The 14,936-nt window shown below is 40.5% G+C and overlaps 1 protein-coding gene across 4 annotated transcripts in view; it reads right to left on the bottom strand.

The window, feature by feature from the left end:
• Positions 1-14,936, bottom strand: part of LOC123999934 (P2X purinoceptor 1-like) — a 53,758-nt gene that overhangs the window by 29,372 nt on the left and 9,450 nt on the right. For all 4 annotated transcript variants that reach the window (XR_006832516.1, XM_046305976.1, XM_046305977.1 and 1 more), the window contains exon 2: positions 3,939-4,083. Coding sequence is in view for 3 of the 4 variants with exons in the window: in XM_046305976.1 (XP_046161932.1) it covers positions 3,939-4,083 (145 nt within the window). In the remaining variant the exon portion in view is untranslated. The remainder of the gene's footprint in view (positions 1-3,938; positions 4,084-14,936) is intronic.

Here is a 14,936-nt window from a genome sequence, read left to right as displayed (position 1 = left end):
ATGTGGCCATGTATCGTGAGATTTTGAGAGAAAACCTCCTTCCATCAGCAAGGGCATTGAAGATGAAACATGGCTGGGTCATTCAGCATGACAATGATCCCAAACACACCGCCCGGGCAACGAAGGAGTGGCTTCGTAAGAAGAATTTCAATGTCCTGGAGTGGCCTAGCCAGTCTCTAGATCTCAACCCCATAGGGTCTCAGCCCCAAAACATCACTGCTCTAGAGGAGATCTGCATGGAGGAATGGGCCAAAATACCAGCAACAGTGTGTGAAAACATTGTGAAGACTTACAGAAAATGTTTGACCTCTGGCATTGCCAACAAAGGGTATATAACAAAATATTGAGATACATTTTTGTTATTGACCAAATACTTATTTTCCACCATAATTTGCAAATAAATTCCTAAAAAATCATACAATGCGATTTTCTGGATTTTTTCCCTAATTTTGTCTGTCATAGTTGAAGTGTACTTATGATGAAAATTACAGGCCTCTCTCATCTTTTTAAGTGGGAGAACTTGCACAATTGGTGGCTGTCTAAATACTTTTTTGCCCCACTGTAATTGATAGTGCAGTTAGAGTCAATATAATTTATTTGTAGATTAATGTTATTTTAAGACATGTCTGTGTCAGTAGTACAAGACAGCTTTTACTATTACTATTAATACTACTACTATACAACTGCTCAATATACTGCCTATTTCAATATCTAGAAAATAAATACCTTTGGGTGTAATACAATGTTGAATCAATCAATCAATACTGTATAACCAGTGTCAATTACATTGTTTTGGAAATCACCATGAGACTCATGTAAATACCTTGAATAAGTGAACATATACCATATATTATGATAACAGACAAGGTCATCTTCAGGTTAACACCTTGAATAAGTTAACAGATACCATATACCACTACTTGCCTAGAGAGTTCTCAGCTATACTTTTCGTGGCTGTTAATTTACCACCATGCTGGCACTAAGACCGCACTCAGTCAGCTGTATAAGGAAATAAGCAAACAGGAAACCACTCACCCAGAGGCGGCGCTCCTAGTGGCCGGAGACTTTAATACGGGGAAACAAATCAGTTCTACCAAATTTCTATCAACATGTTAAATGTGCAAAATAATTCTAGATCACCTGTACTCCACACATAGAGACGCGTACAAAGCTCTCCCTCGCCCTTCATTTGGTAAATCCGACCACAATCCATCCTCCTGATTCCTGCTTACAAGCAAAAATTAAAGCAGGAACACCAGTGACTCGGTCTATAAAAAAGTGGTCAGATGAAGCAGATGCTAAACTACAGGACTGTTTTGCTATCACAGACTGGAACATGTTCCGGGATTCTTCCGATGGCAGAAGAAGTCACCACATCAGTCACTGGTTTTATCAATAAGTGCATCGAGGACGTCGTCCCCACAGTGACTGTACGTACATACCCCAACCAGAAGCCATGGATTACAGGCAACATTCGCACTGAGCTAAAAGGTAGAGCTGCCGCTTTCAAGGTGCGGGTCTCTAACCCAGCTTACAAGAAATCCTGCTATGCCCTGCGACGAACCATCAAACAGGCAAAGCGTCAATACAGGGCTAAGATTGAATCATACTACACCGGCTCCGACGCTCGTCTTATGTGGCAGGGCTTGCAAACTATTACAGACTACAAAGGGAAGCACAGCCGCGTGCTGCCCAGTGACACGAGCCTACCAGACGAGATAAATCACTTCTATGATCGCTTCGAGGCAAGCAACACTGATGCATGCATGAGAGCGTCAGCTGTTCCGGACGACTGTGTGATCATTCTCTCCATAGCCGACTTGAGTAAGACCTTTAAACAGGTCAATATACACAAGGCTGCGGGGCTAGACGGATTACCAGGATGTGTGCTCCGGGCATGTGCTGACCAACTGGCAGGTGTCTTCACTGACATTTTCAACATGTCCCTGATTGAGTCTAATACCAACATGTTTCAAGCAGACCGCCATAGTGCCTGTGCCCAAGAACACAAAGGCAACCTGCCTAAATGACTACAGATCCGTAGCACTCACGTCCGAAGCCATGAAGTGCTTTGAAAGGTTGGTAATGGCTCACATCAATACCATTATCCCAGAAACCCTAGACCCACTCCAATTTGCATACCGCCCAAACAGATTCACAGATGATGCAATCTCTATTTCACTCCACACTGCCCTTTCCCACCTGGACAAAAGGAACACTTACGTGAGAATGCTGTTCCTTGGTGTCCACATCAACAAACTAGAATGGTCCAAACTAGAATGGTCCAAACACACCAAGACAGTTGTGAAGAGGGCATGACAAAGCCTATTCCCACTCAAGAAACTAAAAAGATTTGGCATGGGTCCTGAGATCCTCAAAGGGTTCTACAGCTGCAACATTGAGAGCATCATGACTGGTTGCATCGCTGCCTGGTATGGCAATTGCTTGGCCTCTGACCGCAAGGCACTACAGTGGGTACTGCGTACAGCCCAGTACTACACTGGGGCTAAGCTGCCTGCCATTCAAGACCTCTACACCAGGTGGTGTCAGAGGCCCTAAAAATTGTCAAAGACCCCAGCCATCCCAGTCATAGAGTGTTCTCTCTACTACCGCATGGCAAGCGGTACCGGAGTGCCAAGTCTAGGACAAAAAGGCTTCTCAACAGTTTTTACCCCCAAGTCATAAGACTCCTGAACAGGTAATCAAATGGCTACCCGAACTATTTGCATTGTGTGCGTCCCCCCAACATCTATTTTACGCTGCTGCTCCTCTCCTTTTATCATATATGCATAGTCACTTTAACTACACATTCATGTACAGTACATACTACCTCAATTGGGCCGACCAACCAGTGCTCCCGCACATTGGCTAACCGGGCTATCTGCATTGTGTCCCGCCACCCACCACCCGCCAACCCCTCTTTTACGCTACTGCTACTCTCTGTTCATCATATATGCATTGTCGCACTTTAACCATATCTACATGTACATACTACCTCAAATCAGCCTGACTAACCGGTGTCTGTATGTTGCCTCGCTACTCTTATAGCCTCACTACTGTATATAGCCTGTCTTTTTACCTGTTGTTTTATTTCTTTACCTACCTATTGTTCACCTAATACCTTTTATTCACTATTGGTTAGAGCCTGTAAGTAAGCATTTCACTGTAATTCGGCGCTGTTGTATTCGGCGCACATGACAAATAAACTTTGATTTGATTTGATATATTTTGAGAACAGACAAGGTCATCTTCCGGTAAATACCTTGCATAGGCAAATAGATACTCATATAAGATCACAGGCTGTATAATCTTGTGTGTTTGACCTTCTTGCTGTTTTTGGTCATTGATCTCCTTACTCCCAACCATCAGTCGAACTGGTTGGTTCTGAATGAAATAGACCCACCATGGCCACACCCCTCAGAGTAAACAGCCGTGTCTTCTTTGTATCTCTTTATTGCTTCGAGTCACGGTCAACATGAGCTGACTACACTTAGGCAAACAATGTCACTGTGTTTACAGAGACTCTTCTGCTTGTCTCTGTGTTTGCCTAATGTGTGTGCAGGATCAGGATGCGTGCAAAGGAACCGCTGATGAAAGTTAGGTACAGTTTCACTCTCACACCTGTGTGTTGACAATGATATCACGATACCACAGTTCATCTTCTGCACCTTCTTCATTTCCTCCTTCTTCTTCATTCTGTCAGACACCATCTGTCTGACTTCCCTGCATGAACCTCGCCGTAGTACTTTATTACGCATTTGGTATTGCACTAGTATTACAGCACACTGGTAGATGTACTGTGAGGCTCAGTTCCGAGAGGGTGTAATGATATGTGCCCTTTCAGGTCATTCATTCAGTTTCTCATTCATTACAGTGCTAGTGTTGTTCGTCAACACACACAGCCACCTGTTCAAGGAAGATATTAGCCAATGACCCACCTGTACAGGGAAGACGTAGTCGACCATGTCCCAGACCCTCTCCTCTCCATCCACGTTGGTGTAGCCCACCCCTTTCATCTTCGTAAAGACAGAACTCACGGCCGTGTCTGTCGACTGGTAGCCTTTCTCATAGATAAACACCCAACTGGATGGAGCAGAGGACACAGAGGATACCATAAGTCAGTCAATAGATCAATCAAATGTATTTATAAACGCCCAAACAGTTGTCTCAAAGTGCTTTACAGTAACCCGGCCTAGACCCTAAAAAAGCAAGCAGAAGCACAGTGGTGAGGGAAAAGTCTCTAGCAGTCAGAAACCTTGAGAGGAACCAGGCTCATACAGTACTAGTGATTTCAGCATCTGAGATATGAAACCACAGGCAAGGGCAAAGATCCATGAGTATTGCCAGCATTTCTAGACAGCCGTTTTCAAATGATGCCAACAGATATAGTATAGGTCAAAGTTACAGTACAGTACTGTATGTGTCATACATGTATGATGTGTTGTATGACTAATCTAGTTAATGTAAGTTCAATCAGTATTGGAAACTTGGAAACTTTATATTTGTCATTATTAATAATGGTCTCATCGTCATCAGATTGAGCAGATGTGACGTGGTAGGTGGCAGTGACGTGCTGAGCTTCAAACCTGTCTCATTATTGATTGTTTGACATTGTAATTGAGCAATCAATTAAAAGAAGGAAGCAAACTTAAGCGAGACAGAGGAGTTGTGGCTGACCAAACGTTCTATCACAATGGACGGTTGGACTGAAGAAGGTTACCCAACAACATTCGCCGAAGACGACAGAGCTGCTTTGGAAAGCATGAACGAGCAATTGAAAAAGCTGGATTTGCTCCCTGGAGCAATAGCAGAAAAAGAGGCCCTCAAAGTATCGGTGGAGTCTTATAACAGCTTAATACAGCAAATAATGGCAGAAAATGAAACACTCCATGCCACAAAACTACAGGATGATAACAAATAAATGAGGGCTGCAGTTCTAGATATCAAATGCAGAAGCATGAGGCACAATATTGTTATAATAGGGGTGGAGGAAGAGAAAAACAAAGACTACTTGAAAGAACAACTCAGGATGACGGAGGAGCACGGTAAAATGTGGATTACCAAAGGGCCCACCGTTTTGGCAGGGAACAGACCCGACAGACCTATTGTTGCAAGGTTAACCCGTTCCATAATTAAAGTGACAGTGCTGGGAAGAGGAAGGGACCTGAAGGATATAGTAGCGGGAAGTAGTTTGGGGGTGGGAGTGCTGCGCTCGTTTGGGGGTGGGGGGTAGGGGTGCAGGAAAAAAAAAACGTTTTGCCCGCGCTGTAGACGGCTGTATCGGTCCGCTAATACCGGACTATTAAAAGGTCCAGTGCACTACTTTTGTGAGAACGTTTTTTTCTCCAAAAAATATTTGTTATAAAAATAAATAAACATTCGGATTTTTCAGGGGGTGCTGCAGCATGCTCAGCACCTCTACTCCCACGGCTATGCGGAAACAATTTATCTATCAATTAACAATATTCTTGAGAGATCGTGGACAGTAGACGTGTTCTTTACCCTATTCTTAAACACCACAGGGCCAGAAAGTGCACCTGGTGTTGGACAAGCTCTACATTAACAACCAGCTCTTCAGGGCCTCCAGGATAACAACCTGGTTGTGAGTAACCCTGCAATGCTGAGCCAGTCATTCCAAATTAGGCCTACAACACGACATCCCTATTTTGTTGCTCTCTCTCCCTCATGACGAGCAACCCCATGATGCCAGTCATCCAATATGCTGTAATAGAAATGCTCAGAAGAAGAAAAAGTGTCCTCCCTCATAACCGCCACTGACATTTATATATTAAGTTATATGGAAAAAGGCACTTCTGTCATGGGCAAAGAAATTCAAAACGGGTGATGATATTAATTAATAATAATTTTGAGCCAAATGTGCAAACTGTCCAAACAGATCCGCAAGGAAGGTGGATCCTTTTGAATATGCAATTGAACGATAAACATATTTGGATAATTAATCTATATGGTCCAAATAATGTTGATCCACACATTAAAAAAAGATGTCTAACAATCTACTGAGCTCACACGCAACAAACAATCCTATTATTATGGTGGGAGATTGTAACACGGTTTTAAGTACTTCAATGGACCATAAAGGAAATCACACTACAAACTATCACCCTTTATGCACTTAAGGAGATAACAAATATTATGGGCACATTAGACCTGGTGGACACATGGAGGCTAACAAACCCGAACCTAGTGAGATATACTGTACATGGAGGAGGCTTAATCAATATTATTATATTATATTATTATTATTATTAATCAAGCTAGTTTCCTTCTCACTGGCACCAAATGTTAAAAAAATAAAGTGTTGATATGAGACAGAATGCGATCGAACCATCATCTAATTGGCCTCCACATAACTCTTACAGAATTTCCACTTGGTAGGGATATTGGAAATGAAATGAAAGTCTACTGGAGGACAATTTGCTCTTAACTAATACAAAATATTTTAGAACTGACCTTTTCCTGCACGACATAGGCACATCCGATCCCCTTATTGTATGGGACACTTTGAAATGTACCTTTAGAGGCCAATTAATTCAATATTCATCTTTAAAACAAAAGCAGCTTCGGTTAAAAGAGATAAGACTAACAAAGGAAATAGAGGAACTAACAGGACAGGTAGATAGCAATAAAGAAAACTGTACTATAGAGGAAAAACAAAAAAAACTGGAGGGATTTATTTAAGAACGATCAAGTGTAATGTATTACAAAAATAAAGCGAACTGGATGGAAAATAGTGAAAAATGCACGATATTTTTCTTGAATCTCCATGTAGAAATGCAACCAAAAATAATTTACAGAAACGTCACAAATGACAGAGTCATCCATGATTCACCAAATTATAAGAGTAAGCTAAATATTTGAAGCATATGTTTTCTTTCCAGTCTCCTCCATCTCCACTGAAGGATGTTTAATTGTGAGGATTTTTTTCCCTAATAATAATTATAATGTAAAATTATCAATTGTACAGCAAATACCTATTGTGAAGGCCAATTTACAGAGGAGGAACTTCAGTCTGGAAAAACCCCAGGGCTTGATGGCATACCAGTAGAGGTATATCAAACCTTTTTTATGTACCTTATTAGCATGTTTTAACTACTCCTATAAAAATGGTAGACTATGAAGGTAAGAAGGTCTGATTTCACTATTAACAGGACCCAGGTGGTAAATATAAAGATCCAGTCCATTTAAACAACTGGAGGCCTCTTACACTTCAATGTTTGATGCAAAAATACTTGTGAAATGCATAACGCATAGAATTACTTATTTTGCACATCTTCATAGTGTGCAAAAAATACCATAAACCTTATCTTGCAGTGTGATTTTATTTGAAACTTTTCTTCAACAATGTGCGTCATACAGAGGTGATTTAGTCAACTGAAGACGGTTTAGTCAACTGAGACATATATAAAACAGTCTCCTCTCTATAACTCACATTGTTGAAGAAAAGTTTCAAATCACACTGCCAGATTATAATGATTTTTATGGTCCTTTTTGCACAATTATTTTAGTACTATCTTCACACAGACTGATGTATAGGACTCTCTCACAGCAGTGAGAATTCGGCAGAAACACAGTAATCCCAACGCAAGCTGGCTATCATCAGGTGATGCTGAATTAAGGTAGGATTAAAAGGACAATCAGCAGTTGCTACATCCATAATTAATGATGTGTGCCCATTGATTATTGAAGAATATAACCTATAAATTCCTCATGAGCTTAGTTCAACTGTCGTACCCCATCAGAACCCAAAATATAAGGTTGTTTTATGCCAAAGTTTGTAAACAATGTAAATGTAAACAAACCCTATATAGCCCCAAAACATGGTTAAAACTATAATTTTGATATCATGGATGGTCAGACCTTGTATCCATAGGTCTGTCTATGAATTTGAGAGTGGTTACATTTCTCCAGCCCCGTCCCTCAGCTTTTTACTGAATCAGAGGCAGGGAGGATGCTTTGTTAGTGTTTCTACTGCCGATTGCCGCCTTAAAAAGTGCCTTTGAGTGATATTAAGTATTATATCAGTGCAGGGTGATGCAAACCAAATTCCAAAGGTTGAGCACTGAATACAACCTATTCCCTAAATAGTGCACTACTTTTGACCAGGGCCCCATGGGGTTTCCAGACTCCAAGGGAGTGAATGCATAGAATGTTAAGAGGTGGGACGGAAGGTATGGAATGTATGACAATGAAATTATTACATAGTGTTACATGCACATTTATCTGCACACACGGGTGAATACACCTTAACTATATACCAGGTTATTAACCTATTTGGGTTCGTATTGAGCTTGAAGGCTGAGTCTGACATGCCTGTCACTGTATCTCTGTGTAGCTGATAAGTAAGGGACTTCCTTGGACAGCCTTTATAATAGTAGCATTATCTGTCTGTCTGTCTTTCTCAACCTACCTTCTCCAGAATGATGGACACCAGCTTGTGAGCAAGAGAATTAACAGGTAGGTAGATGATGTCATAGGGCTATACGTACATACGCTGGTATAATATAAAAGGACAAATAAAACAAGTACAGATGTTATATAAATGACATATAAAGTAATAACCCCCTGGCATCAAGCCCCAGAGACAGGATGTTACACACATCTACAACTCCCTGCCACTGCCTTACAGCTAAAGTCACAAGTGTCGCACACACACACACACACACACACACACACACACACACACACACACACACACACACACACACACACACACACACACACACACACACACACACACACACACACACACACACACACACACACACACACACACACACACACACACACACACACACACACACACACACACACACAAACACACACAGCGTTGTTTGGCTGTAATTAAACTTGAAAGAATTAAAGAACCTGGTACGTTTCAACTGGATGTTTCCGTCAGGCTATGACTACAAATCCTATCGCTGTTGTTGTTTCTGAATGATAATTATAGTCCACATAGAGAGAAACGTAAGAACAGCCACATTAGAAGAAACCAAAGCGTGAAATGAGGAAAAGCATTTTCCACTAGAACAATCTAAGAAAGATCTGTATCTGTTCTGTGTCCCAAGGCCTGGCTGAGAGAGAGAGAGAGAGAGAGAGAGAGAGAGAGAGAGAGAGAGAGAGAGAGAGAGAGAGAGAGAGAGAGAGAGAGAGAGAGAGAGAGAGAGAGAGAGAGAGAGAGAGAGAGAGAGAGAGAGAGAGAGAGAGAGACCGACAAAGTCAGACAGACCATGCGACAGATCTTTTTGATGTGTGATTGGCTTTGTGGTTCTTGCTGAGCACACTGTGTTTTTCAGACAGATTTCTTTTGAGTCGCCCTACTTCTATTAAGGCCCATAGTCGTCTGATCCTGTGTGGCTCAGTTCGTAGAGCATCAAATCTTGTAACATTGCTGAGAGCTCCGCATAACTCCGCATTGACATGATTGGTTGACGGTAGGTGGGGTGGGAGTCCTATATAAACACAAACCCACTTCCTTGACAACTTCCTTCACAACAGCTCAAAGCCAGTAGGGCTCTGATTAAGAGAGTCCTGGACAGGTTCCTAATCACCCCCCAACCCCAGACAGCACACATAACACACACAGTTTGGACAAGCACAGGGTCAAGCTGCAGTGCAGCGTCCCTGGATGGAGAGCATGTTCTGGGGTTAAGGGCCTTGCTCAAGGGCCCAACGGTAGGGGAATGTCTTTAGGATGTAAAGAAAGAACAAATTTATGAGGTATTATAATTCTGGTATGACTGAATCTGCCAAGCGGTGCGCATTTAAGTTTCTCTAATGTGTTTTCAACAGAGAATGAACTTTCGAAATTTCACATGCCTTTCTGGCATTATCTCAAGGAGGAAAATCTCTGAGAAATAGCAATGTAGCTGTGAGTTTACCCATGTTTGATTGTTATCTGTGTGAGCATATGCCTCAGCCTGTTCATGTCCTGTAGCTCCTAAAGTCCAGATGCCTGAAGATGTATACAGACACACAAAACACACACACGCATATACACACACACACACACACAAAGTGTAAACAAATCCTTTGTTTTGTTGAGACATAACACAGTCCGTCTTCTGGTGCATCTCCAGTAAGAAAGTACAAAGTACAGCATGAAAGTCCAAAGAATTCATCCTCCTTCCACAACACTGATTCATCACACTATTTGCAAACCTACATGTGGTAGCAAGTCTGCAAGCTAAGGAGAGGATTGGTCCAATGTGACTATCTATGTGAACAAGTTTCCCAATATGCAGTAATGTTGCATTACCCAAGACTGGTGATAAGAGGGATGTCTTCAGCTGCAGCTAATCTCTAGCTCCTTGCTCCTTATATGCTCACAGTATACAATATAACATGCCAGCTGCTGTTCCATCATTCTTCACTATTCCTCCAGATAATTCATTCAGCTGCCACAACAGCCAGTCACAACAAGAAGGTTCCTGTTTACATCTATTCATCCTGTATACAAAAAGGGAATAGTATGTATAAGCTGGAAGTAGAAACCTATAGTTCAAGTCAGAAGTTTACATACACTTAGGTTGGAGTCATTAAAACTAGTTTTTCAACCACTCCACAAATTTCTTGATAACAAACTATAGTTTTGGCAAGTCGGTTAGAACATCTACTTTGTGCATGACACAAGTCATTTTTCTAACAATTGTTTACAGACAGATTATTTCACTTATAATTCACTGTATCACAATTCCTGTGGGTCAGAGGTTTACATACACTAAGTTGACTGTGCCTTTGAAATGCATGGAAAATTCCAGAAAATTATGTCATGGCTTTAGAAGCTTCTGACAGGCTAATTTACATCATTCATGTCAATTGGAGGTGTACCTGTGGATGTATTTCAAGGCCTACCTTCAAACTCAGTGCCTCTTTGCTTGACATCATGGGAAAATCAAAAGAAATCAGCTAAGAGCTCAGAAAAAAACATTGTAGATCTCCACAAGTCTGGTTTAACCTTGGGAGCAATTTACAAATGCCTAGAGGCACCATGTTCATCTGTACAAACAATAGTACGCAAGTATAAACACCATTTGACCACACAGCCATCATACCGCTCAGGAAGGAGACGTGTTCGGTCTCCTAGAGATGAACGTACTTTGGTGTGAAAAGTGCAAATAAATCCCAGAACAACAGCAAAGGACCATGTGAAGATGCTGGAGGAAACGGGTACAAAAGTATCTATATCCACAGTAAAACGAGTCCTATATCGACATAACGTGAAAGGCCGCTCAGCAAGGAAGATGCCACTGCTCCAAAACCGTCATACAAAGGCCAGACTACGGTCTACAACTTTACATGGGGACAAAGACTGTACTTTTTGGAGAAATGTCCTTCTGGTCTGATGAAACAAAAATAGAACTGTTTGGCCATAATGACCATCGTTATGTTTGGAGGAAAAGGGGGGGATGCTTGCAAGCTGAAGAACACCATCCCAACCGTGAAGCACGGGGGTGGCAGCATCATGTTGTGGGGGTGCTTTGCTGCAGGAGGGAATGGTGCACTTCACAAAATAGATAGCATCATGAGGTAAGAAAATGATGTGGATATATTGAAGCGAAATCTCAAGACATCAGTCAGGAAGTTAAAGCTTGGTCGCAAATGGGTCTTCCAAATGGACAATGACCCCAAACATACTTCCAATGTTGAGGCAAAATGGCTTAAGGACAACAAAGTCAAGGTATTGGAGTGGCCATCACAAAGCCCTGACCTCAATCACATAGAACATTTGTGGGCATTACTGAAAAAGCGTGTGAAAGCAAGGAGGCCTACAAACCTGACTCAGTTACACCAGCTCTGTCAGGAGGATTGGGCCAAAATTCACCCAAATTATTGTGGGAAGCTTGTGGAAGGCTACCCGAAATGTTTGGCCCAAGTTAAACTATTTAAAGGCAATGCTACCTAATACTAATTGAGTGTATGTAAACTTCTGACCCACTGGGAATGTGATGAAAGAAAGAAAAGCTGAATAAATCATTCTCTCTACTTATATTCTGACATTTGACATTCTTAAAATAAAGTGGTGATCCTAACTAACCTAAAACAGGGAATCTTTTACTTGAATTAATCACCAGGAATTGTGAAAAACTGAGTTTAAATGTATTAGGCTAAGGTGTATGTAAACTTCTGACTTCAATTGTTAGTGTTATTGTTTATTAGTTTACTCCAATTAGGAGAAGGGTGGTAGGGTTTGTGGGGAATAATAAAGGAAGGTATATTCAAAAAGAAGTGTATGTGCATATGTATGTGTATGTATGTATATATATATATGTGTATATGTATGAATGTTTATATGTGTACAGAGTGGGCTCCAAAATTACTGGCACTTCTGACTGGCAATGCACAAACATTATTTTTTTAAATATAAACAATATAATTATAGAATGTAAACTCAATATACCAACATGTGAGAAATACTGTTATTTATTAATGTTTCAATGGAATCCACCAAAATAATTTATTGATTTAATAAAAAATGAATGTCCTCCAAATCAAGGTTTCACAATTAATGGCACCCTTAAATAGTATTGTAAATAACATCTACCAAGATTAAACCAGGAATTAAATTCCATTTATTTAAGTTGATCTAAGTCTTAAGGAACTATATTGAGCCATTACATCACTTCCTGTTTCACTAGGGTATAAAAATTAGGTAACACGCATGCAATATCCCTTTGTCATCCAACATCATGAAGAAAACAAAATAACTGACAGTTCAAAAGGACAGATATTCATAGACCTTTATAAATCTGGTAATGGCAACAAGAAAATCCACAAACGATTGAATATACCATTGAGCACTGTCAGGGCAATTATAAAAAATTCAAAAGATATGGAACAGTTGAAAACCCCAGGATAGGGAGGAGGATGGTGAGAGAAGAAACAAAATCCCCAAGAATCACTGTGAAAGAATTACAGTCCTTGGTGGGTCAGTGATGTTTTGGGTCTGTTTTAATTCCAGAGGTCCAGGGGCACTGGTTAAGATTGATGACATAATGAATTCCACCAAGTATCAGGCAATTTTGGCTGACAATCTGGTTCACTCTGCCAGAAGGCTGGGACTTGGCCGTAGGTGGACTTTCCAACATGACAATGACCCAAAACATACCTCAATATCCACACAGAAATGGTTCTGTGACAACCAAATCATTGTTCTGCCATGGCTATCTCTGTCGCCGGACCCCAATCCAATCGAAAACTTGTGAGCTTAATTGAAGACGGCAGTTGATAAGCGCAAACCTAAGAATGTGAAGGATCTTGAAAGGATCTGCTTAGAGGAATGGTCCAAAATCCCTCCAAATGTGTTCCTTGTCAAACATTACAGGAAAGGACTCCAGAGGTGGTTTCACTAAGCACTAAATGAGGAGTGCCAATAATTATGAAACCTTGATTTTGGTAAAATGTATTTTGCATTAAATAATTGTATGCTTTTGGTGGCTTCCATTGAAGCATTAATAAAGTACAGTAATTTCTCACATGTTGGTATTTTGAGTTTCTCTGTAATTATATTGTTTATATTTTTTTAAATGTATTATTTGTGCATTGTCAGTCAGGGGTGCCAGTAATTTTGGAGCCAACTGTATATATGTGGATGTATGTATATATATATAGATATATTTACCCCAAAAATAAATTGGGTTTGTAAATGATGCAGACAATTACATTGATGGAAGCAACAATCTATCCTCAATATTGTGGAAATGTGGAATAATGTGGAAATACAGATTAGCCAAATTGCTATACCTAAGCATAACCACAAAACTAAAGACTAATTAGCCTACTCTATTGTTTATGATTTTGCTGTCATAGACGACTGATTGGTCTCATTACTTTGAGTTAAAAAATAAATAGGCTTTTATGCTTGATCCGAAAATATGGTTGGAGGCACCATATGGACGGTAATGACGTAGTTGCAGAGCCTCCGAGGCATGCAGAGGCCAAATTGAGCTCCATACCACATTGCTGTGCTCCTCCAAAAAAAATGTACAATGTGGAGTGTTCTGTATAGCTCCACACTGACATGATTGGTTGACGGTAGGTATTTGTAATTGTCTTTATTATGGATCCCCATTAGCTGCTTCCTGAGGTCCGGCAAAATTAAGGCAGTTACACAACATTAATATCTGATTTCACAACACACTAAGTGTGTGCCCTCAGGCCATTACCACATATCTACAAAACAAAATTCATGTGTATGCGTGTATAGTTGCACACACTGTACATAGATTTTTCTATTGTGTTATTGACTGTACATTTGTTTATGTGTAACTCTGTGTTGTTATTTTGTCACACTGCTTTGCTTTATCTTGGCCAGGTCGCAATTGGCCAGATCCGGGAGAATTGTCATCAACTACACTAATTAGCATAGCGCAACGGTCAAAAAATATTACTAGAAAATATTCATATTCATGAAATCACAAGTGAAATATAGTGAAACACAGCTTAGCCTTTTGGTAACCACCCTGTCATCTCAGATTGTGAAATTATGCTTTACAGCCAAAGCAAGACAAGCGTTTGTGTATCGATAGCCTAGCAGAGCATTATGTCCAGCTAGCAGCAGGAAGCTTGGTCATGAAAATCAGAAAAGCAATCAAATTATAACCGTTTGCCTTTGATGATCTTTGGATGTTTTCACTGACGAGACTCCCAGTTAGACAGCAAATGTTCCTTTTGTTCCATAAAGATGATTTTTATACCCAAAATTCCTCTGTTTGTTTGTCACGTTATGTTGAGAAATCCACCGGAAATAGCGGTCACGACAAAAAATCATATTATATCCATAATATGGACAGAAACATGGCAAACGTTTTTTATAATCAATCCTCAAGGTGTTTTTCAAATATCTATTCGATAATATATCAACCGGGACAATTGGCTTTTCAGTAGGAGCGAGAGGAAAAATGACTACCTCTGTCTTT

This window comes from Oncorhynchus gorbuscha, linkage group LG16 (genome assembly GCF_021184085.1).
Source record: "Oncorhynchus gorbuscha isolate QuinsamMale2020 ecotype Even-year linkage group LG16, OgorEven_v1.0, whole genome shotgun sequence".
NCBI classification, from domain to species: Eukaryota; Metazoa; Chordata; class Actinopteri; order Salmoniformes; family Salmonidae; genus Oncorhynchus; species Oncorhynchus gorbuscha.
The sequence above is the reverse complement of the archived record's forward strand: the minus strand, read 5'-3'. Positions and strand labels throughout refer to the sequence as shown.